This window comes from Planococcus citri, chromosome 4, assembly GCF_950023065.1.
Source record: "Planococcus citri chromosome 4, ihPlaCitr1.1, whole genome shotgun sequence".
Classification (NCBI taxonomy): domain Eukaryota; kingdom Metazoa; phylum Arthropoda; class Insecta; order Hemiptera; family Pseudococcidae; genus Planococcus; species Planococcus citri.
Genome location: NC_088680.1, coordinates 55,005,057 through 55,029,950, shown reverse-complemented (window position 1 = coordinate 55,029,950; position 24,894 = coordinate 55,005,057). Strand labels below are relative to the sequence as shown.

Sequence of the window (24,894 nt, the reverse complement as noted above, 5' to 3'; positions counted from 1 at the left end):
TGTGAGATCAGGTGTTCTCTAACTTTTACTTTCCCAAAATTCGTCATCAAAAAGGGAAAAACGTAATTAAATGGGAATTATCCCTCTACATACCATCACTGAATGAAATGGCGTAGGTGGAAATTACGAACAATTTTTTCAGAGGGGGATATCTTTCCTTTGTTATTATTTTAACAGTGAATGTTATTAAAGTTATTAAAAATAAAAGCGAGAATTAAAAAAATGCCAACAATTTAAACCTACAAAAACGTTTTACGGGTAATGGCAGAACGCTATACTTTCGATTCTGAGGTATTTATTTTCATTTCATATTATTTTTGTTTCGACTGCTTTTTATCATATAAGTGAAAACATTGACCGAATTTGTAACATTATCAGCTTTCTGTGTGCATCATTCATCGTTGTTTTAATTTTTAAGCATCGGATTGATGTTCAAATTCAAGTACGCAGTTCAAGTAAAGTCCTCTAAAGTTATATTGGTTCAGTTTCTGAAAACATGCGAATGATGGAAATTTTCACTTTATTGTGTCGTGTGCGTAATTTGATACAGATAGAGCAATGATTTACTTATAATGGTCAAATTATCATCTACGTTCCTCTTCGATATAATATTTCTGAAGCCGAAGTAATCAACGATGACTATCTAAATTATTCCGCTGATCGTACAATCTCGGTTAATGTAGTATTCCCTGGCATATTTTAGCAATATTTTTTCACCCTGTCTGTACATCACGAATGGAATATTGTTGAGATCTCATGTTGTAACTTTCTACGCTGTAATATCGAGTATTCGAGGGTTCTTTGAATACTTCAGTGATAATGCATTAGTAGGTCTACTTTACGGTGACATGAATTATTAGTGTACTTGGCTTTCCTGTCGTTAGTTTCCTTAATGACGTATTTCTAATGTATTATTTCTGTGTTTTTCTTAGATTTGTACTCTATGGCCGAAAAATTAATAACAAATGTGGGTCAAGAAGAACACGTAGCATTTGATAATACTTGCAATCTAAGAAAAGCTCATATTAGCGTTGAAGAAGATTCGGATGTTTCTCTGAGAGAAATTTTAAATACTGCTTTTACTTCTACTGTCGACCATCAAGATAATGTTGCCTTCGAAAGATGTAAGTGCTCGGTTATTTCATCTTCCTTATGATAAAATACGATGTTTTTTCAACTCCTGCGATGAATTTCAGCTGAAATGGCCGATGATGGATTACTCGCGGAAAGTGATGTAGAAAATGATTCGAATTTGTTTCACCCAAGTTCGTCTATAGAAGAGAATACTGCTGCTCAAAGCTCGTATCCAAATACAGGCACTTCGTTTCATCAAAGTTACTATTTGGATCATAATTACGTGTCAGGTCCTACGTCAAATTCTGTTAACAAACGAAAGAGGTTAATTTTATTTCAAGCTGTGGTATTTATATTGAAAATTCAACGCATTATGTAACGTAAATTTTTTATGTTTCATTTATTTAGATCCTCCATTGAAAACGAAATGTCTTTCTCGTCTCGCTTAAGGATCAAGAAAAATATCGCGCTGCCTATCAACGAAAATACCAATTTATTTGCGAATAATTATTTCAATTCGGAACGCAACTACACGAATGGCCAGATTCGTGGTTCGATACCTGTCACTCATGTTCGACGTCCTCAGCAGTCGGAAAATGAAATACAAACACAATACTCGTCGATGAGTTCTAATGATATTTCAAACACAAACGTCGGCTGTATCATACCGAGTACGTAACGAGCTCATTTCGCTGGCTTCGTTAACAATACCGTCGTATTAAATCGAAATCATGTTTTTAGGTGGGTCTTCTCGTTCGGAGGATGGCGACGCTGGCAGCCTTAGAGTGGAATGTTCATCTTCGGACGGAGATGATGAAGAAAACGGTATCGATTTGTTGAGCTTACGATTCGACACGAACAGAGAGGAGAACGGGTACGATTTTGCCGCATCGTCGTCAACGATTGATCCAGCTCCATCCACGTCTTCGGGCACAGTCAGTGTGAACGCGAGTATAAAAGTAAGTCGACTCGAGACGATGATTTTGAATCCGTTATCAAATTCTGCGTCACGTTTACAGGAGGAAATCGTACCGGTGGTTGATTTAACCGAAGAAAATGGCGATTTCGTCGATGCGCAAACTCTACAGTCTCCACCCGAAGTCATCTACACGGCGATAAATTCCGAATACGCTAGACAAAATGTGAATCACCCGCCTCACAACGGCGTCAACATACCACTACCTCAGCAGCACTTTCCAATCCACGTTAGCGTAACGATTCCTCAATGCCCTTATTTGCAGTCGTGGGAAATCAATCGTAATGTATCGCCTGGACCTGCTCAAGAAATCTTAGTTCCTCCGCTTCCTCCACCACCTCCTCCTCCTCCGTCAACTATTTCGATAATTTCTCCATCTACGGCCGCTTCGCCTGCTCTGACACCTCATACTATTCCTCCGACTACGGTCGCCGCACAATGTAGCAATTACACCACTCCGTCGCAGCACCATACAACGTTACCACCACCACCGGCTCATAGTAATAATATTATATACCCTCATCATATAGGTGAGTATCGTGTTTATTCCGCCATTGTCGATGATGATAATTTGCCGAAATTATAACGTAATCTGTGTAATTTTAGGCCATTACCATCATACGCCTCTTGTACCAAATATCGTCGGACCTCAGATGCCTCCTCAACCTCCAGCTAGGCCGTATCCAGTGCATCAGCGTTTGTGGCAGTCTCATCAACGTGTACAAGAATTAAATCGTCGCAGAATGGATCAGCATTTTTATAGGTATCTGATTTCACGTTCCGAACTGCGTAGTATGGTTTTCTATTTTGCTTATCGTGCTATTTTTTCTCTATAGCATGCAAGGAAACGAACCATGTATGGGAATTAATACTACCGCTTCCACACAAACGCCTCCAAATGCGCATCTTAATTCTTCCGGATTCATGCCATTAGGCTTGATTCGTAATGCACCTACTCCGTCGACATCGGTAAGACCACCGCCTCAGAATGGTCATTACCATTGTCCAATACGCCATCAACCGTTGCCGGCTGTCCAACAGCCAACCGTATTTAGCCATCCTGAAGTTGCCAATCCGCATGCTACCATTGGTATACCGCGAATACGTCGTGCTAATCGAACTGTATTGGTGAGTTTTGGCCTCGATGAAGTCAATTTACTCTCTGTGTAACTTGATAAGGTATAATATTGAATTTTGATGTTTCAGCTTCCGCAATATAATGCTGAGAGTAATGAACCAAGAGCTCAACCTTTACTTGTCCAAAGCGAAAATATTTCCTCGTATAATTTACCCGGGTAAGTTTTTGATCAATTGTGAAGATATTTTTGATGAGAATAAGAACTGAAAAATATCAAACGGTCGTATTCTGTTTCAGAAATAACGAAAGTAATCCCAATATTCAATTTATTCATCATCATCATTATCACATGAATCCGTTTCGATTGCATCATGTGCATATCAACATTACTCAACCAACGGTGGTCGCTGTGAGTATCATATTATTGGTATTCTTTCTGTATCGAAATTTTCTTCGAAATGAAGAACGATTCTCTACTAAACTATTTATTCGAAATGAAATCAACATCGATATCTGTTTTTATTTTTCCTTGTAGCCAATCGTTACTGCCGAAGTTGGCTCAATTCAGCCTTCTTATCGTAACTTCACCGCGTACAGACTCGAAGATTACATGCGTTTCTTGGAACGTCGTTCTAATAATATGAATAGAGGCGCTTCTCAAGATACTATCGAACGTTTCACGTTTCCTCATAAGTATAAGAAGGTAAGCGACTGATTAAAATTAAAAGAGAAAAACGAACGGAGCCTAGAAGACGTACATGTTATGTTCGTTATTTTATAAGGACTCTGGAGTAGTTTTATAGCTTCGTAAAGTGAGGAAAGGCCACATAAATGTGAATTTTTCATATTACATTGTAATGGCTTCGATGGCTCGAGGTACTAGGGGTTGTTTGATAACTTTGAAGTACGTGATATCGTATTTAAAATTGAATTGTTTTTTTTAATGCTATTTTTTAATTAAAATTATTCGATTTTTGACTCGACGAATTCGTGAAAATGCAATAAGAGGGTGAAAGGCGAGGATTTTGTTTTTCATTTTTTTTTTCACCGGATGATTCTCTGAATTTTAAATGATAAGAGATGAAAAAAGGCGATTAAGAAATTTAATTTATTTAAAAAAACGATAAAATTTATTTTTCCAACGAAACACGAATCATGGAGTGTGTAAAAAACCCCTATCACAAAAGTAAGCCTGGTCTCGTCCAATTAAAAATATTTAAATCGATTTATTTCGCTGTTTAATCGTATTTCTCTGCGGTACGTAAGCAGTCGACCTTTACAATTAACATTTCTTCTCGAGAAATTAAATAATAATGAAATAAAATCATAACAAAATAACGTTTCTCGGTTGTAATTATCACTTTGTTGCAAAGTGTTTAATGATATTATTTTTTTGTTTATCGTTTTATCGAGCTGTGAACAAGTTTCTTCTCTCGTTCGTCTTCGTGGCGATTTTCAAAGACGATGTACGGTAACCTATGGTCTATGACGTATTTTTCTTTTAAAAATTATAATTTTGAACGAATCTGCTCGATTTTGAATGAAGAGAAACATAATCGCTGTGAATTCTTACATAATTCTGCAGAAAAAGGTTCAAAAATTCGTCATGAGGTTAATGGATACTCGTAGAAAGGGCCTATAAACCACAACCACATTATTAGGTATAATTTTTTTAGAATATTCATGGGAACTCGTTTGTCTATTATAAATTCTTAATGAATAAACTCGTCTCAAAAACAGAAAAAATATATTGGGCTGAAATAAAAACCAACGTCATCAGTTTATCTCAAACTAACGTAAAAATTGCGTCAGCGAATAAATTATTTTTATACTTTGATTCGATATTATTTTTGGCCTAATTGGTTGCAAAAAGGTAACCATTATCAAAAGAGTTCATGGAACTTTTTCAAATTCTGATGAGTTAATTTGGTTAAAGGAAGTTTTTTCAAATTAGATGTGAACGAAAGTGTTTTGATGAGCCATCGTGTGTCAACATAATCGTAATTTTTCTATGATTTTTTTTTCGCCCTAAGCTTGTGTGATTTTATTGATCAAATTTTAGTCGAGATTTGTTAGATGATTTTTTAAATTTTGTGAGTTTTCTTTCTCCCCGATTTGGTGATTTTTCGTTTGAGTTTTTGTAGATTTTTCCCAATTTTGGCAGGTATCATTCTTTTGAATTTTCCTGAGTTCTCTTTTTTTAGTTTTTCGATGATTTTACCAGAATTTACATTTTTTTTATTCTGTTCAAATTTTGGTGAAGTTTCTCCACTTCTCTAGTTTTGGCAGACTTTTTAACTATGAATTTTCACGATTTTAGTTTTGGTCTAAATTATGGTCATTTTTTGCCTTATATTCGACTGTTTTTTTTTCATTTCAACGTTTTTTTTTCGAGTCTCGTGCTTTAAAAAAACTAGTCATTTTTTTGTAGAATTGCGATTTTTCTTCTTCCAAAAGTTACGATTTCTTTTCAATTTTGATCATTTTTTAGAGCGAAAAGGAAGCTCCTTCAAGATTTGATGAGGTTTTTTTTTCATTTTCACTTTTTGTGGTGTATTTTTTTTTATCTTGATATCGTCTTGATATCTTTCATTCGTTGATCACGCTCTCATTTCCCCTTCCCTTCCCTTCCCTTCCCTTCCCTTCCCTTCCCTTCCCTGCCTTCCCTTCTAATTATGAGGAAAGGTCCTCCGGATTTTCTCTCACTTTGAACGATTTTTTTTCGAGTTCAAATCAGTTTTGCTTGAAATTTTTCGATGATTTTTCTCAGAAATTTTTTTGATTTTTTGTAAATTAATATTTCATACTTTTAATTCTCGTAAGTTCTCTGTTCTGAATTCTCAGTGATTTTTTTCTGAACTGAATTTTCGAGTTTTCCATTTTCATCATTTCCACGATTTTGTATCAAATTTTATTGATTCGTTTTTTGCCAAAATTTTTGTTCTAATTTCGGCGAAACCTGTTTTCTTGAATTTTCGCAGTTTTTATAAAATTTTCTTTCTGCTTAAATTGTTGTGGAATTCTTCTTTTTACAGATTTTTTTTTTTGATTTATTGAGACTTTGTTTTGAACTTTGAGACTTGATGGTTTTATTTCGAATTTTTTTTTCATGTTTTATTCTTTTGAATTCTCATAGATTCTATTTTCCGAATTTTCAACGATTTCACCAAATTTTCATGTTTTTTTTGGTGCTTAAATTTTTCCAAAATTTCTGTGATTTTTTTGAATTTTAAAAAAATTTATGACGTTTTTTCTTAAATTTTAGTGCTGTTTACTCTGATTTTTTCAAAGAAGTTTTTCTACTTTTAATCGAATTTTTATTCTGGATTCTTCGTGATTTTTTTCCAACTATTTAAATTTTAGCAGAATTTCTTTAATTTTTGGATATGTATTTTCATTTTGAATTTTGCTCCTTGAGTTTTATTCTCAGGGACGTGTGATTTTGATTTTAAAAGATCACAGAAAGAGTTTTCGGCATTATTCTTTGACTAAATTTTTTCTCTCCAGATCTTGATCTTTCCTTTGCTTTCTGGTTTTTGGTTTGGTGATTTTCTCCCAATTTCAATAATCGTATTTTTTCCATTTTTTTTTTTTTTTTTTTTTTTTTGAAAATGCCAGGTTTTAATGTATTTTTCTCGTGAATTTGAGGATTTTGTTTTCTTTTGAAGCACAGTACATTTTTTCGTATTCGAATTTTTGAAAGGATTTTCCCAAGTTTAGATTACAATCTCCCACCTCCCTCTTTACCTTTGATTTTAATGAGTTTCCCATTCGTAAACGACTCTTCTTAATTTCTGCAATTTTACAATTGACATTTTTGTGTTTAATTTTTTTAATGATTTTAGATAATAGATTAAATTTTGTTCCTTCAGTTTTTTTGTGGTTTTTATTCGAATTTTGATGATTTTTTTATGTGTTTTTTGAAAAACCTGCTATCGAGCTTTTCGTCAAGTTTTGTTCTTTTTTTGTTATGTTTGGATTAAGGTTTTTTAGTCGCCTCTTTTTTTTTTACATTTTTTCGTTTTTTTTTTTGAGAAAAATTTGAGTACAGTCTTTGTATTGAACACAAATATGGATTTATTTTTTTTTGAACCGATCATTTCTCCTCTCTCTACCTTCAGTTTCCTGTGCTTTCGAAAAATTTGTGTGGAATAATGGTGGGAAAAGTAGCGTTGGCATTAAAATTATAGTCTCAGATGTTTCATGGTATGTTTTTAAAACTTATTTAAATTTTGTCCAATTTGACGAACTCAAGCTCTACTCCAATGAATGATCCTTAACTACGGTTTTTAGCTACCTATTTTTTTAAAAAAATCAAAATTCATCCTACACATAGGTATTAATTATTATTTTTTTGTTTTTGTTTATTTGCAGGTTAAACAAGAATCAGACGAGGAAGGAGATAAATGTACCATTTGTCTTTCGGAATTCGAAGATTCAGAAGATGTGAGGTAAGCTATCAGCTCTTCGTATACATGAAGTGCAGATACTTTCTGTTCATCGGATTTGTAAACATATTTCACAATTCACCTTTATGTATTTTCAGACGACTGCCCTGTATGCATTTGTTCCACAAAGCCTGCGTCGATCAGTGGTTGTCTTCCAATAAACGTTGTCCTATATGTCGCGTCGATATCGAAGCGCTTCTAAATAAAGATTTCAACGGTGCCAGTTCCGTCAACAACGAACCCTCGAGTACTACGTTTCCCGAGATCGCACTCGTGCCTTATGAAAATTAGCAGCACTATATCACTAAAGGAGAAAATCCTCCACGAAGCGAAGAAAAACCATCATCGTTGCCATTTTTTCTTATACAAAAACCTGCTGCGATCCCACAACGTATCCAGGTTTTTTTTTCCAAATCGCAGTAAGATGCTTTTCTCCTGCGCCCTCTTCCCCCTCCCCCCTCGTCGAAGTGATTGATGAAGTCGAGCATGTGGTTATTCGTGTGGCCTGCCTGTGCACACTTTCTCGTCACGTACTGTGATTTACACGTATCCAGGTACTAAATGAGCGAAAATTGCAAATTGATTTTATTATTCAAGGTGAAAATTTTAAAGTCTTTTTATATTTTTACTCGATTTGTTGATTTTACGTCGTTATGTGTATCGTTATATATTTTTCCCTCTGTCCTATCCCCTTTCTTTCCCCCCTTTTTATTTTATCCGAGATTATCTACACCATATTTATGTCCACGTTATTGGCAAATTTTTTTACAATGCCTCTAATTACGATAGTATTTATTTATTTATATTTTTCTCTTCACTGAAAATTAATTACTTACGCATATAAACGTGCGATACGAGGTTTTCGTTAATTATTTTTTATGTAGAAAAAATTAGTTCGATGGGTTGTAATAATTTAATATTTTAATTCAACGCAACTTCCTGAGGGATTTTTTTGAGACATTTTTAAATATTTTCGTATGCCTTCCATTTATTACTATTTTGGTAAAAGCCTGTTCTTTTATTTTATTATTAATTCGTTTTTACCCTAGAAGAGCTGGTCTTGGTGTTTTTTCTCTCCTTTTTTTTTTGTCGTCTCTTATTAATCTAAGTTACGTAATTTTTTTCTAAATTTTAATCACTCGTATTGGTTTCTCGTACGCATTTATGTGCTGGTTAGTGATTTTTGAAGATTACGAGAAAGATTATTTCTTTTTTTTTTTTACTCTATGAGATGAAACGAAATGCACTAAAAAGGGTGAGTGATCGATGGTGGGAAGAGAGAGAGATGTGTACGATGCGCGTATCCGAGTAAACTGCTGGAAAGTGTAGATTTCATTTAATTGTATTTAACTTGCTGCTACTTAGTATGTGTGTGTTTGTGTGATTTTTTTTAAAAACATATTTTAAAACTTTTAGAATACCTATGATTTTTTTTTCGTATTTTAACGAGTAAATTGAATTTTAATTTCTAATTTTAACATTTTGAAAATTTTTCATTTTAACGTGGCAATTTAACTATTTATTTCATTTAGTTGTTTTTTTTTCTCTTTACTTACTCTTTGTTTACGAGAAAAGAGCGAAGGAAAAAAATTCACGTTTATTGGGAAGAATACTAATATGGTTTCGAGAATAATATTGAAATCGAGTTTTCTTTTAGTATTTCGATAAAATTCTAATTTTCTACATTCCGACGCTTAGGTATTTTAATTTTTTTTTTTTTGCCAATATCAATCTACTTTGTTATAATTTTTTTTTTCAAGTTTTCAGCTTTTTGATGGAAAGAAAAATAATAATAAGCGAGAGGTTGATTTTTGCAATGCTGCGGTCTAATCTGTTTTAGCAATTTGATTAAGTTTTAATTTACTTTTTTTTTTAGTTCGTTTCACGGTTTTTAATTTGTTTTTAAGGATTTTATTTTTGACTAATTGTTTTTCTTTTTTTTGTTTCAAATTCTATTTCGATCTGTGAAGTGTTTCACGTTTTCTTTTTTTTTTTTTCTGTTAGATTTTTTCCAAGTTACGTTTTGATTATTATTTTAATACGCTTTTTAGATATGAAAAATTTAGGTTTTTGATTAAAATTAACCTAGTTACAAAAAAAAATTCACAAAAAATGTGTTTAATTAATTTTCTCTGTTTTTAATGTTGGCCACAGTACCAAAACCTGTGCGCGACTTTTTTATTCGTGTTTGTGTGCATGTGTGTGTGTGTTTTTATTTATACATTCCATTTTACAGTGGAAGCTTAGAGTTTTATGAGTTGTGAATTTTGTATACGAGTGTTTTTTGTTTTTTTTTTGGCTTACCCTATTTTCATATACCTATTCTTTTACTCGATACGTGTGGTGGTTTTTTTCCTGTAATTTTTATCCTTTTTCCGGTTTTCTTCCTCACGGTTTCTTTTTTTTTCTTTTTTTTGTTTTGTTTTATATTTTTAACAAAGCTTTTCTATTTTATCTGTGATGTGAATAGTGTCAATTACTTTGTTTATCGCTTTTAACGAATATTTTATATTTTAGAGGCGTAGGTGTGATTTTGCAACTTTATTTATCGCTTTAACGAATGTATTTTATATATTTTAGAGGCGTAAGTGTGATTTTGTTTTGGATTTGCGAGTATCTAAAAAAGTGTAGCGAGAGTTTACCTATTTAATTAATGTGTTTTTGGGTTTAGAAATATGAAGAAAACTAACGATTTTTTGAATTTTATTTTTTTCAAAGATATTACCTAAGGTAAAAATTGCTATTTGGGTTTGGTTGGAATTGTTTTGATATAAAGCTTGAAACTTCGATTACAATTTGAAAAAATTGGAAAAAAATCAAAAATTTCTGAAAATTACAAATTTTTGGAGTTGATTTTTCAATAAATCCTTTTCTAGCTTTGAGGTATTTCTTGAACTTTTTTTTTTTTTTTTTTTTTTTTTTTGAAAGGGCAGAATGGTAACTTTTTTGTTATTTTTTTAATGGACCTTCTTATAAAACTTGAAAATTGAAAAAATGTTAGCAATAATTTTGAATTGAAAATAAAAAGATTCCATGTTTGCTAAAATGACCTAAGTACAAAAAAAAATGAAAAATACTTGAAAGTAAAAAACAAAATTTCGAGAAAAAATTGATAAATTCGATCATTTTTTTTTTGTTTTGACAAATGGAATTTATGATCATGCTTAGAAAGTCAAAATTTGAAAAAATTATACATATATGTTGAGCAATTGTTTGCATTTTTTTTTTTTTTTTAGTCGAATTTTGTGTAAAAGAAGAAGAGGATTTAAATCATTAATTTGGAAGAAAATATTTGTAGTTATTTTCAGGGCAATTTGTAGCTTATGTAGTTTTTATCAACAATTAATTCATTACATTTGCGATTACTTACCTCTTTTTAAATTTAAATTGAAACATTTTACGATTATTTTCACCATCGAAGAATTACTCCATTACTCGCTACGTTTTCATAGCAAAAAAAATACCTCTATTTTTTTATTTTAATAGTTTTCTGTGTGTTGTGTTTTCTCACTTTTTTCTCTTCGATTCGAGTAGTACTCGTATGTACGTATTTTAGATAGGTAGAGCTTGCTATGTATAATTTTTAGGCACTCGCAGCTTGAATGGTGTTCCTTTTTTTTAATACAGTGTGTGTATTTTTCCGCTGTTATATATTCACAAAGCTGGATTACGTATTAGTGTGTGATGATTTATACATTATACTGATAGTAAACGTGTGTGCATAGACGATGTAGAGGAACGAGGCTTGGATTTTTTTGGTCGAGAAATGTAGTATTAATATATTTTTGGCGCGAAAAAAGGACCATTAGTTGATAAGGTTACGCTCCCTTCCCCCTTTTTAAATTTAATACTTGGTACCTGCAAAACAAAATGTGTTTATGTGTAGTTATTTTTTTTCTTTTTTTTTTGTGAGTTTTCGTGTATGATTATTTATTAACTAATTTCACGTTGCGTTTTTACACAAATATTTAGCACTAAAGTTACCTAAAAAAAAATTTTCTTATGTATTTTCTGTGTTATTATTTACTTTATTAATTTTTTTTTCTTTCTGTAAATTTTAAAAATATTTTTAAAAAACGAGGAACTATTGCAAAAAAAAAAAAATGAAATACATACGCTCATTCTTATCGCAAAATATTATAGTACTGAATGGATTTTGTTTTCAGTTCTTTTCTTTTTTATATACGATTGTATTTGTACGGGAAATGATAATTTAATAGTAAGATGGGTAATATAATAATTTATATTAACGCATACGATTTTCCTTCTTTTTACTACATAGGTTTTTAATCGGCTTGTGTGACTTTTTTTCTTTTTTTAGTACGTATATATTTTTTTTGTGCTTATATCGTATATGAATATTCCTGTATACTACATTATTTTTGTTGTTAATGTGTGGAGCTTATTTATTACTTTAACGTATTTAATTTTACGAGTACTGCAATGGGTTTAATATTCGGCGTTTAATCTTATAATAATAATATCTACTATTTTATTATATCAAAGGTTTTTCTCGAATATATATACTTTTTTTTTAAAAAAATAGTGTGGTTCTCAGCGAAACATGCACTTTTACGTCATTTGTAGTTTTCCATTTGTTATACCAGTAGGACAATAATGTTTACAAATATTTTTATAAATTTTGTACAAAATAATCTTGTTTGTCGGCAATTATCTTCAGTGTTTCATTTTTTTAAATGTTTCTTTGCACTCTTTATTTACTTATTGGTGTTTTTATTGTTTTTTTTTTCAATTTTTATTTTTTTTTTAATTTATATTTCTCTGGTTATATAAAAAGTTTAGCATATTTTAGCGCAACTTATGTCATGTGTTGTGTTTGTATTATTTACGTGTTCATTTATAATATTCTGTAATCTTTCAAAGTATTTATGTTACTATGTATTTTATGTGATGTAACAAAACATTAAAGATTGATAAATATATACATATATGCCAAGAGTATTTCGAAAGTGTTTCCTTTTTTGTGGAAGGGTGTGTAGTGGGCTTGTGGAGAACTAGTTGACAAAAAAAAATCTGGAGAGGACATGTCTGAGAAGATGAGAGCTGTAGGTACCTACTATTTTTTTAAATATGTTTTTTGTACTCGTAGGAGTTAGATCGCATGTCGACTTGGGTGCAAAAGAAATAATTTTATGAGTTTTTCGGAGAAGTAAATTAAACGTAATAAGTATCGGTTTCTGATCAGTTGAAAACTGGCATGGCCGAAGAAGTGAAAAAATTCTCCAATAGTACCTACACGAAAGTAATAGGTATCATTATTGAAATTAGCTGATAAACTCCTTCAATTCATTTCTGCTTGAAATTCAGTCAGAATCATGGTACCAGATCAATCGAAGAATGACGAGTGCTTGGTATTGAAAGTGAAGATGAAGATGAACGATTTCAAAACCAGTTATAAGCGAGTTTAAAAACATGAATTTGATTTTAAATCCGCGTTAATTTTAGGATATTTTGAATTTTTCTCCTTATTTCTCGACAATTTTTTTTCCAGCTCGTAAATATAATACGAGTAAGTACCTATTTTAGTAACATGTTATCAGAGACAAACTCTTGTTGAAAAACTAATACGTATTTGAGAATTTTTAATAGCGCCCCCTCCCCTCAGACCATCCTCGGGATTAATGCTACTTTTTTTTTTTTTTTTACTGGATAGATTCAAGAAATAGACTTGAAAAATCAACAAAAATGTAGTTTTTCTTCGCATATTCATCTTAATTTTTTTAAAATCAAAATTTTGGACCAACGATTCGAAATCCTCCTTTTTACCTTTTGAAACATAATTTGAGTTTCAATGTACATATTAGAGGAGCCTCTTGCCATACTTTTCCTTTCAAAATCTTTTTTTGAGTTTTTTGCCCCATCATCTTCGTTTAGTAAAATTTCAGTAGCATGTGCATTTTTTTTTTTTTTTTTTTTTTTGAAAACGTTAAATTGTTTTATGTAAATTTGATGGTATTTTTAGACCACCTCCTTCATAATAATCAAGATTTTTATTTCAATTTGGTGACCTTTTAGTTTAGTCAATTCTTCACAGGGTTGTACAAAAACAAGATCTTTTAAAAAAATGTTTTTTTTAAAAAACAGACTTTTTTCTTGTTTAAAATGTATTTTCAATACAAATTCATTTATTTCGGATTCAATTTTTCAAATATCCACTATCCAGTCATCAATTTTTAAGATGTCGCATCATAAAATTGCTATAAGGCTCAAGAAATATTGAAAAGTTGAAATCAAAACACAAAATTTGTAAAAGTACAGGGGAAAAAATGATAATCTAAAAATACAGTTCATTCAATTCCACTTTTTTCGTACAAAAAACTGAAAAAAACATGTTTTTGTTTAGAAAATTGGAATTGTAAAAAAAATGCGTTTAAAACACTGTTTTGTTTTTTTTTTAAATTTGTTTTAAACATGTAACTACAACCGTCCCTGATTCTTCAGCCAATTTTTAATGCATTCAATTAGGTATTTGAACAATAATTATAGAATTTTTTTACAAATTTTTCAACATTTTAAGCATTTTGGTAGGTATGTGTTTGGCCAATTTTTCACATTTTTAATGAGATTTTATCTTTTTTTTTAAATTTTGAGTGATTTTCCTCTCAATTTAGCTGATTTTCAGTGAATTTGAAGTCTTCAAATTTTCAGGCAATTTTGATTAAATTTCATTAGGTAGGTACTCTTGTTATTGTAATTTTCCGTGAGTGTTTCTTTATTCAGAAAACCATAATTCAGAACAATTTGTAAAGTTTGCTATTTACAAAATTTTAGTAGGTATTTATTTTAGTGTTTTCTGTTTGATCTTTTTTTTTTTTTTTTTTTTTTTTTTGTAGTTTTAGTTTCAGTTTCAGTTTTTATTCCACTTTCAGATTTAGTTCCACTACTTCCACTTGTTTTTCCATCAAATTTGTAATATTTTGGAATTTATTGTTTAGAAAAAATGAACAATTTAAATTTCAGTCTTGCTTTTTTTCAGTTTCAGTCCCAATTTCACCGAAATTCCACTACTATAATAATTATATTTTTGTAATAATCAATACCTAATTTCATCTTAACGGTGTTTTTTTGTGTCAACATCTGCTCATTTTGATGAATTTCAAAACAATTTGTAGGTATAGTAAAACATTTAAATGCTTTTAATTTCATTTTTTTAAACTCCTGTCAATTTTACCAATTACTACATAGGTAAGCTGGTAAGCTTAGGTAGGTATTATTTTTGTAATTTTTTATGATTTTAGGTACCTATCTTGATTTTTTCGGCAACATCGGTCATTTTGATGAAATTCAAAACAATTAGAGCAATAAAAAATTTCAGTGCTTTCAAATTCGTCTTTTTTTCAAAACTCATACCAATTATACCAAAATTTTATCACTATTTTTATAATTTCCAATGATTTTAGACATTTATTTTTTTGTCAACATCCGCCAATTTTGATGAAATTCAAAACAGTTAGTGACTCATGTCAACTTGACCAATTTTATTTGTCACAAATTTTAAGAATTTTTTTAAAAAAATTTCTACGTAGTTAGATATTAAAATTCAGGGCCACGTGAAATTTTTTCGTATTCTCAATCTTACTCACGTTTGTATTAAAAATGAAAACATACTTTTTGGGAGGATTTCAAATAAGTTATAAAATCAAGCTAGTAAGCTAGATACGCCATTTTCTTAAAACTGAACTCGGAACTCCTCATTTTCCAAAAAAAAATCCTTAGATAAATATTTAAAATTTCAGATTATAGTGATTCAGTTTTATTTACCTACCTACATTTTTATCGAAACGTTTCGAAAGAATACATATATTTACAACGATTAACGACAATTCCAATGCATGTCGAATGACGTAGATAGCTGATTATACTATCAAATCGAAAAGAAAATATTTTTCGCCAAATTTTTATACGGGTCATTTTTTGGCCAGAGTGCCAAGAAAATAATACCATCACTATTCACCACCATCTTAGATACGGAGCGATTTAATCAACCGAAATCGGACTACGATGAAGTATTCGTCTAAATTTTTTTGGACGATACACTTTTTTTAGTTATTTATTGATAGGTACCCTACCTAACCGTCAAGGAGAACGAGGAAGATTTAACGTTTTGCGAGCTTAATAGGTATATTCCTGTTTTGTGCACCTTCGATGAATTGATTGCGATTGGTTTATATAATGATCGTATTTAACTCGGCGAATCGTTGTTCTTTGACGTCATCATCGTCAAAGATGAAACTTTAATAAACGTCATAGTTTATGTGGTCTGAAACGGTTTCGAGATGGTCATTTATTGACCTTTTCATAAAAATATTGCCTATGTATGTACTTATCTACATTAATATTCACAAGACTCTACAGCTCCTTCTAGTTTAAATATATGCAACTCTTTTAACAAAGTAAATGGATCTGAAAATTACTGTACAGCTCTCAGAAAATTATTGGTAAGATAATAAACATTATTCGAAGGCAAAATTTATACCTACTTTACAAAAATATTCATTAAAAAAAATAAAAAAATAAAAAATGAAAAAAATCAATATGAGTATGTACTTGTACTAGATAGGAAGGCAAATATACATAGGTATTTAGCATGCAAATTTAAACACAGGTATCCATTAAATTCGCAACTATTTTTAAAAATGGTTGCCTACAACTTTCCCCTGAGATAAGAACCACATCAACTTGCAGAATACTAATTATTTGAAATAAATTTCAATATGAAACTTTGTAGTTCATTCGTAAATACTTATCCATAGCCCAATAAAAATGTCTTTTCTCTTCAACTTGTTTTGAAGATGACGCGATGGCGATATTATACTCATTTCCTCATCGTATCGTCGCGAATAAGTTTTTTACGTTCTTTAAATAATTTGTAGCTACCTAACTACGGTTCATCGTAAATTAAACAGAATAAAAACTAATTTATCGCCTCGTGTATCCGAAGATTCAATTATTATCCCTCGTAAAATTGCAATATCAGGGTTATCTATGACCTTATCAACTAGACAACCATTATTCAGTTTTTTTTTTTTTTTTTTTTTACATAAACCGCAGAATGATGATCTCAACTTGGATCAAATTAGTCAATAATTAGTACATTTGAACTCGAATCGTAATTACGACTGTTTGTACATATTTTAGGTACCTATACTACCTACCACAATGTTCGTAGCTTCGGGTTAAATTTTTAAAAACTTGTTTTCTGAAAAAAAAGTCAATAGCAGTTGTTAAAAAAAAATTTATTTCACGTATAAAAAAATAACACGAAGATTAGATTATAGGAGTAAATTCACTAAAAATATAGAACATCTTTTAAAAAAAAAAATTATTTCGCATGAAGTCTTATCCAGTCCATATACTCGGCAACTTTCGTGTAAACCCCAGGATACCCTGGTTCAGCACATTTATAACCGAATGAAACGATACCAATGAGGTAGTACTTTGAATCGTACGAATTGATCCACATCAGTGGGCCTCCAGAATCACCCTGTAAATTACAAATAATTTTTTTTTGTTTTTATTTTTTTTTTTAATTTTAATTTTACGTACCTATCCAATGATTGATTGAAAACTAACCTGACACGAATCCTTTTGTCCTTGTAAATATCCAGCGCAGATATTCCTATCGTCTACGTACGATCTTGGAATCGTTTTATAGGCTTGTTTACAAACATCGATTGGTTGAATAGGAACACGCAAGTCTTGAAGATGAGAGCTGAACGAGTTTGTAATAGCTGCAACAGGTAGATGATTTTAAAAATTTACCTACTATAATTTCAAAGTGCTCGATAATTGTTTTTTTCACTTACTGAATGAAGTTTTTCCCCAGCCAGCAACAAAGGCGTATTGGTGGTCTAAAATATTCTTACTTTTGAAATCTTGAGCCGCCGGAAGACATATTGGTTTGATTAGATCTGCGTCAAAATATAATAATTACGATAGGTAGGTAGGTACTGGTACATACATTAGAGCCCAGTCAAAATATTGAGACTGAATGATGAGAAATAAAAATTGATCTACCTGTATATTGCACAGCATATTTCAGTTTGACCAGAGCAACGTCGTTGGTTATTGGAGAACTAGTGTATTTTTCATGAATCAGTGTACTTTCAATGGGAATATCCAAAGGTGTAGCGCCATCGTTGACTGTACTGTTCAAGTTCACGTCTCCTAATCGAACCATATACCTGATAAATTCAATAATAAAAATAAGATACGTAGGTAATTTATTTTTAATGATAACTTAACCTAAACTTATTTCACAATATGCAGACTCAAAACCAAAAATGTGGTTGGGTTCTCCGATTTAGTTTATTTTTTACGAGTGTTTTTTGATGATCTAACGATTAGAGACCCAAAAAATGTGATTTCTCGCGAAATAACGAAAAATTTAAATGGTCATATCTCAAGACTGGTTGAATGCTTTGTGAGATTTTAAAACTATGGGTGATGAAAAATTTGAATAAAGTTAACAGTTGTCACTTGATTTGAAAAAGTTGAAATGAATAAGAACACTGTTTTTCACTTTCTTGATCAAAATTCAAAAAAAAAATTGAGTGGCTCGTTGAATGTTGATTGTGGATGCTTAGTTCGAATAATATCGGTCAATTCAATCCAACCCTTCTTGCTCCTTCCCCTTTCTCACACCGATACCCCTAAAAAATGAAGATTTTGAAGAACAATAGACATTGAGTTCAAAATGCCCTTTTTTTTTGTAAACGATTTCTTTTTTTCAAATCCTACAATTTTGAAAAAAAATGAGACATGGCATCATGATTTTTTAGATTTTTACCAATTCAAATCTGCTAAGAAGATAATCTATCTATTTCTTGGATGAGAACCCTTTCCCCTTAGTGTACCTAATTGCCTTCATCGTCTCATTATGAAAATTCTACAGGTTTAGTAAATTCAACAAGCAATTTCAATCTTAAAGGAAAATCGTTTTTGTTGGCAATAAAATGCTTAGAAAAGAACTTGAAGGATGAATAGGTAAGTAAAAATTATGCTGAGTATGAGATAAAAATGAAAATTTCTGCCAACACCCTTCACCTGACAAATGTTACAATACAAACAGGTTCTTCTTCTGCTGCCATTCTTTTACACCGTTGAGCATGTTGCTTACTTTATCATTTCAGGGGGGGGGGACATTTTCAAAATAAATTCAAGCAAGTAAAGCGTTTTAAATTCTTAATGTAGGTACCTAGACCTACTCAAAAGCTGAATGGATGTGATCTCAACCTACAGAACAATTTTTGAACCGAACAAAGCGAAATCGAAAGATCGTGCAAAAATATTACATCATCAGCCACAATTTTACGAGCTAAAGATCATTTGGGGGGGGACTTTTGAAAATCAAACTTGAGTCAAAAATGGCGGAAAAATCAAAATTTTACCAAACTGACCCAGAAAGGTTAAATTTGGTAAGTACACTGCTTTTGACCCCCCCCCCGAATCGGTTGAAAGCTGTTTAGATCGGTTTTGAACAGTTCTGCAGCCTCCAGTAGATTTTTGAAAAGCTAAAATTTCTACAAATTTTTACCAACAAAATTTGAAGGCTAAAAGGCTATAGGTGGATAAGTATGGTGAGTTTGCCCCCCTGTTTTTGAAAAACCCTCCTTTCTGAAATTACAATTAAAAAAATTTTCTTAGCCCCTTGTGAACCGATTTTTAAAATTTTTTAGTATGTTGTAAGCATCCATAAGAGGTATCCCCACAAAAATTTTCACCCCCATCCCCCATATTTTCTCCTCAAAATGGAGTTTTTTTTAGCTATGTTTATCTGTTTTAGCGATGTCCATGATTCGGCGCAAAAATGGGAATAGCATTTTTAAGTGTGTTTTGACCCCTAAAAAACATATTATTTATATTTTTTTCAAAAATAAATTTGAGGTGAGTCGTGGTTAAAAATTGAAAAAACTTACAGAGGGGGTAAAAATGGATTCTGGTGTAAATTATTGTCATATTGGTAAACGAGGTATCGTTTCCATATGAATCGAACCCTCCGAACACGAATATGACGTCCAATTTTATATTACCCTCATCCACACCCCTCCAGTGCCTCTGCCCTAACCTCAATTTTTACTACCTATATTAAAAGTTGAGCTATTTTTATTCTGTTGGTGTCATTTTCATAAGACTCGAACACCCCGAACAAGAATATGAAGCCCGATTTTATGCTACCCTCATCTACACCCCTCCAGTGCCTCTGCCCTCATTTCAATTTTCACTTTATTGAAAGTTGAGATATTTTCATAATGTTGGTGTTGTTTTCATATGAATCGAATACCCCGAACACGAATGTCAAGTCCAATTTTATGCTACCTCATCCATACCCCTCCAGTGCCTCTGCCCTCAACTCAATTTTCACTAGGCATATTATTGAAAGTTGAGATATTTTCATAATGTTGGTGTCATTTTCATGACTCGAACACCCCGAACACGAATATGAAGTTCAATTTTATGCTAACCTTATCCACACCCCTAAAGAAAATATTGTAGGTACCTACCTATAAAAAAAGTGGAAAATGAAAGCACAAAATTGTTCAATTTTTAACAATTAGGTTCCTATCTTTACCTTTTCAAAATTAGAAAGAATATTTGTCATGGGGGGAAAACTCTTTGACTTGCTTCAATGTGATGCCTGAGTCTCAAATTGCGGGAACAAATGATTTTTGAGAAAAAAAAAAACAGCCCCAAACAGAGTTTGGCTAAAAGAAAAAGGTTGAATGACAATGATTTTTTTATGAAGCAATTCATCTCAGACTAATTATTGTGAGTGTCAAAATCGAAGAGCTCATCAATCGTCCCAACCTGATGTCAATTTTTCAAAAAACCATGAAAGATTTCAGTTTTTATAGATTTTTTGTTGGTTGAAAATTTGATTTTGAATAAATTATCGCTCACGAGTTTATTTTTTTATAGCTGGAAAATGGAAATGGATCAAAATGTTGTTTTCTCTGGACCTACTTCAGATTTCGGCGATTAAGTAGGTACGGACTGATAGCTCATTTTTGATGAAGTCACTGACCATGAAAATGGAAAGTATAAATATTAACTTGTATTGTTAGAAGGTGGATTTGTTCAATAACAATACGTATTTTTTCAATACAGGTTTCCCTTCATTTTGAACGATGATCATTGATCATCTTCATCTTCTCCAAATAATATTTTTCTCAGTCGTTTTTCAGACAGTAAGTACCCTAAGAAACTAAATGATACACAATATTAAACCTTACAAAAAACCTTTTAAGTGAGCTCCTTATTTTGAATTCATTTAAAATTTTAGTAGTTTGACAAATAAAGATTGGTAAAACTTCTTGTTGTCTGCTCCTCGTCGTCCCCCCCCCCCCCCTATCGAAAAACGTTGAAAAATGACAAACATTGAACAAAGATAAAAAATTCCACATGAACCCAAAACATTGGGAAAATAACCATTTTCCAAAGTTAGCTGCCTGATTTATTTTTTCATTTTTTGCGAAATCATATCATAAATATCCCTTTGAGAGCTTCAAAAATGTATACAAAGAACCTCAAAATATTCGCCAAGGAATACCTTTGAATCAATACTCCTTTGAAAAATCTTCTAAGAATCAAAATGAAGAATGAACCCCGTAAAAAGGCCCCTTATTAAAATAAATCAATATAGGTAGACAAAATTAATACGTTACAATTCCCATGGGCTGATTCCATGAAGACAATGGGACGCTGTCAACACATATCTGCTGCTAATCAGAGTTCCACCGCAAATCCATTCTGGTCCAGCATGTTTCCTTCTTCTGTATCCTAACGCAGCCATCCAAGGGTAATCTCCTGTTCAATTTAAATACACAACTTATCAGCATTTAAGATTACGAAGCAGGTACCTACTCATACATATTGATCTTTTTAGAAACAGATCCAGGAAATACGTGTAGAAATTTTCAAAAATTGCACTCAAATAACATACCCAGAGCAACTCCTTCTCCGCCAATGATTTTTTGAGATACATCGGGAATTCCGCAAACTTTCGAATCAGAATCATCTTTAGGTGGTGATGGCGGCGGTTTCGGATTATTTACAACTCCAGTACTGCAGCATACTTTTGGGTTATTGCCAGCTACTCCACATTGCGATTTACGAAGAAACTGAACCACTCTGGGATCTTTACCTCTGTATTCGAGTAATAGAAGTAAATCTTTGCAATCTCTAATGCTTATACATTTTCCTACGTAATTATCCGGTGTAAGGCACTTGGAATTGGCTGAAAAGTGAAAATATTTCAATAATAGATTAGCAATTACCCATTACATAGATTAGATGTGAGTTGAAATTGAAGAACAAGTTCTATATGGTACCTACTTAGGTAAGTATTTTTAACATTGCATAATTACTTAAGTGTAAACACTAAATAGGTAGGTAATATTTACCAGATGTGCTTTGACCGTAGGAACAGCTTATTTGTATTACTAATAATACGCTAATAGTTTGAATCACTCCATTCATATTCACAATTCAGTCTATTAAAAACATAAAACAACCACCGAGAATTAATTTCTGAGCAATTTAACTCGAAACAAAAGGATTTAGTGCGTAGATTATTTTTTGTTTTTCAGATCGAGCGTACGATCTATAAAATTTACAAAAAACATCTCAAAGTTCATCTCATTATTACGTTACGTAACATTCTGATTATATATCGAAAACAATAGGTAGATACTAACGTTTCGATGTTAAAAAGACACATTAAATCAATTCGGATGACTTACCAGCCTTTTTCTTATAAAATTAAACAAGTAAACCGAGTAAATACGCAGGTAAGGTACCACAAACCTTTAAATTAGCCAAAATAATTGACATATTTTATGAACACAACTGGAAAACAAATCAACCTTTGCGGAAAAAAGCAGCAACAGCGACCAAGATACACTTTTTCGTAAACTTTTTTTACAACAGTGATAATCTGATAACAACTAATATCTGTCTTCTTCCGTGGACGAATTCAAACTGGCTAATTAAACGGTGTAGTATGCATAAATAAATTATTCGTTTTGCTTGGGTTATCCAAGGAAACGAAGATTAACCTGTTTGTATAGTTTATTACTCACTGTAAAAACCTACACATTATTGATACGAGCTCAGGATACGAGACCAATTTCTCGAACCTTTTTTCGAATAAAAATCGGACCCTTTTTCTCAAATGATATCATCGTGTAGCTTTATACACTCGTATTTGTGTAATTTGAAAAAAATATAATGATTGTTTCGAAATTTTCATGGTTTTAGGATGATTGGTAAGTTTATGGTGTAGAGTTGCTCGAATGTGCCGACAAATGTGTACGATTATTGGCCGCAAATTTTACTGATTTTTTACCTGTCTGTATCACATGGTTATAATGTGCCTAAATGATCATGGTTCGGTTCGGATGGAAATCTATATATTTAGCATTTCGACGGGATTTAATTTTCATATCTTCGTGAACTGATCTGATGGATTGGTATGAATTTGTAAGTTCTATTCCATGTTTATTAAAAATGGGTAAATAAGTAATGGGAATACACATTTTGTAATTCGTTTTCATTCTCATCGTAATTACTAATAGGTAAGTAATAACCGATCATCATCTATGGCTCGATGCGTAATAAATGCAGAAAATTATCACCATTTTAAATGATAAAAATAAGGTGTCTAAGCGGATATTTAATACGCTCATTGCATTTATCGACAATGGGTTTTTTATAATTTACCTACTTCGGAAGATACAGTGACAATAAATATACCTACGTGAATCACCGAATAATATTTCTACGAAATCTAGGATTTTGATTTTTGAATTCTTTGCTCGATCTACCTGGATCAAGAGGTCTACAAATACACACAATGACCGTTCGTGTGGTCAACGATTGAACCATTTTTCAAGCCTAGACTGCCTAGAGGCAAATAAGCAAAGGTTCCTTGTATTTGCTGTGGTGACTTAAAAGTACCGTTGATTGTGTATAGGTAAAGTTAACGCCTCTAGAATAATTTTAATTTTTTTGAATCTGAATTAAAGTTTGTAGGCAAAAATATTATAGGTATACGCAAGAAAAAATATCTATTCCAATAATCCTTTTGTAATCTTATTAATGGAATTAAAAATACACTGCTTCATTATAATTGTGCTTATTGCTGACCGCAAAATCGCAAATTACATCTGTAGGTACAGGTAGGTATGAGCAGAAGTATTTTATTGTTCAATCGTGTTACTTTGGTTGTATATAATTGAGAATGAAGGCGTTGGTTTTGATGCTATAAACTTGGGCGTTTTTGTTTTTTTTTTTACAATTTAATCAATTATTTAGAAAATTTTACTCGAGAAATGGGCTTATTTTATTACCTATATTTATGAAAGTATTCAAATAGAAAATTTTTCAAAGTAATTTTATGAAGAACTCTGAAAATTATGCTCTGTAATTTATTATAATGACGAGACGCTAGGATACATATTCGTGTACCTGAATATTTTTCTACAAGGTCATAAGCCCATTGACCTTGCTGGGCGATAGTTTTTTATATTTTTAAGTACCACATTTTGTTAATGGGATTGATTTTTTAGATTTTCGTACCATAATATAGACCTGAAGTCATCCGAACTGACTCATTTTCCCGGGTAAAGTTGGATTTTAAAGGTTAGCAATTTGAATCCGTTCTTGCTGCAAATATTCCTGGAGGGATTTTTCGAGTAATTCATCTGCAATGGCTGATGGTTTTGATTCTATTATGATTTTTTAGCCCCATTTCGGTGCTTTCAATAAATGATTTTCTAAAAAAAAAAGTAGATAGAAGTAAAAATTAAAATTTATTGAAAAATTTTTTTAATAAAAATGTTCCTCAAGTAATTCTTACCTACCTACCAATCAAATTCATCCAATTATTCCTCGTTTTAGACGATTCTTATTGGATTTCATCTTCAATGATATGATGTTTTGATCTTGAATTCTTCTTCATATCACCTTAATCAAGTGCATCGAAGTAGTCCAATACAAAACTTCTCTGAGATTTGCGAAAAAATCTGCAAAAATAATTAAACAGGTAGGTAAATCTTTATAACGAAAAATTAGATAGGTAGCTCATCAATTCATGAACACTAGGTGTTTGATCTTGATTAAAACAAAAACGACCCAATTCTGACATTTTGATATCATGTCATATTCTCTGATAGGTACCTGCCTACTTTAATAATATATCAGACTATTAAAAACTTGAAAAAAATTGATCAATTTACAATGTTTGGAACTTTTAATCGAAAATCGATTGATCGAACCCCGGTAGTCGACTGATTTGC

The 24,894-nt window shown here is 31.5% G+C and overlaps 2 protein-coding genes across 4 annotated transcripts; one reads left to right on the top strand and one right to left on the bottom strand.

Annotated features, from left to right (window-relative positions):
- Positions 1–57: 57 nt before the first annotated feature.
- LOC135843256 (E3 ubiquitin-protein ligase arkadia) lies at positions 58–12,538 on the top strand. The gene is made up of 13 exons (XM_065361077.1): positions 58–291; positions 933–1,124; positions 1,197–1,398; positions 1,483–1,745; positions 1,816–2,033; positions 2,094–2,580; positions 2,657–2,813; positions 2,887–3,178; positions 3,257–3,345; positions 3,426–3,537; positions 3,664–3,831; positions 7,503–7,579; positions 7,675–12,538. Exons 2-13 carry the CDS (start codon positions 944–946, stop codon positions 7,865–7,867), a joined length of 2,439 nt encoding a protein of 812 aa, XP_065217149.1. The 5' UTR covers positions 58–291; positions 933–943; the 3' UTR covers positions 7,868–12,538.
- Positions 12,539–16,816: 4,278 nt separating this feature from the next.
- On the bottom strand, positions 16,817–24,618 carry LOC135846041 (venom protease-like). 3 transcript variants are annotated; one of them, XM_065364998.1, is made up of 9 exons: positions 24,464–24,618; positions 24,176–24,372; positions 22,000–22,089; positions 21,540–21,833; positions 21,262–21,403; positions 17,615–17,781; positions 17,404–17,508; positions 17,171–17,328; positions 16,817–17,081 (listed from the first exon to the last, which is right to left on the bottom strand). In XM_065364998.1, exons 3-9 carry the CDS (start codon positions 22,073–22,075, stop codon positions 16,920–16,922), a joined length of 1,104 nt encoding a protein of 367 aa, XP_065221070.1. In that variant the 5' UTR covers positions 22,076–22,089; positions 24,176–24,372; positions 24,464–24,618; the 3' UTR covers positions 16,817–16,919. The 3 variants fall into 3 exon arrangements, with proteins under 3 accessions (XP_065221070.1, XP_065221069.1, XP_065221068.1); XM_065364997.1 differs by lacking the exons at positions 24,176–24,372; positions 24,464–24,618 and adding an exon at positions 22,339–22,612; XM_065364996.1 differs by lacking the exons at positions 24,176–24,372; positions 24,464–24,618 and adding an exon at positions 22,403–22,612.
- Positions 24,619–24,894: the final 276 nt, after the last annotated feature.

What these genes read in the sequence shown, in the direction of transcription:
- LOC135843256 (XM_065361077.1), top strand. Translation starts at nt 944, where the DNA reads ATGGCCGAAAAATTAATAACAAATGTGGGTCAAGAAGAACACGTAGCA. An exon ending in TAATGTTGCCTTCGAAAGAT is followed by an intron (nt 1,125 to 1,196) that starts GTAAGTGCTCGG and finishes GATGAATTTCAG; the next exon opens with CTGAAATGGCCGATGATGGA. An exon ending in CGTCGGCTGTATCATACCGA is followed by an intron (nt 1,746 to 1,815) that starts GTACGTAACGAG and finishes TCATGTTTTTAG; the next exon opens with GTGGGTCTTCTCGTTCGGAG.
- LOC135846041 (XM_065364998.1), bottom strand. Translation starts at nt 22,075, where the DNA reads ATGAATGGAGTGATTCAAACTATTAGCGTATTATTAGTAATACAAATA. An exon ending in CTACGGTCAAAGCACATCTG is followed by an intron (nt 21,834 to 21,999) that starts GTAAATATTACC and finishes TTCACTTTTCAG; the next exon opens with CCAATTCCAAGTGCCTTACA. An exon ending in ATATGCTGTGCAATATACAG is followed by an intron (nt 17,509 to 17,614) that starts GTAGATCAATTT and finishes ATTTTGACGCAG; the next exon opens with ATCTAATCAAACCAATATGT.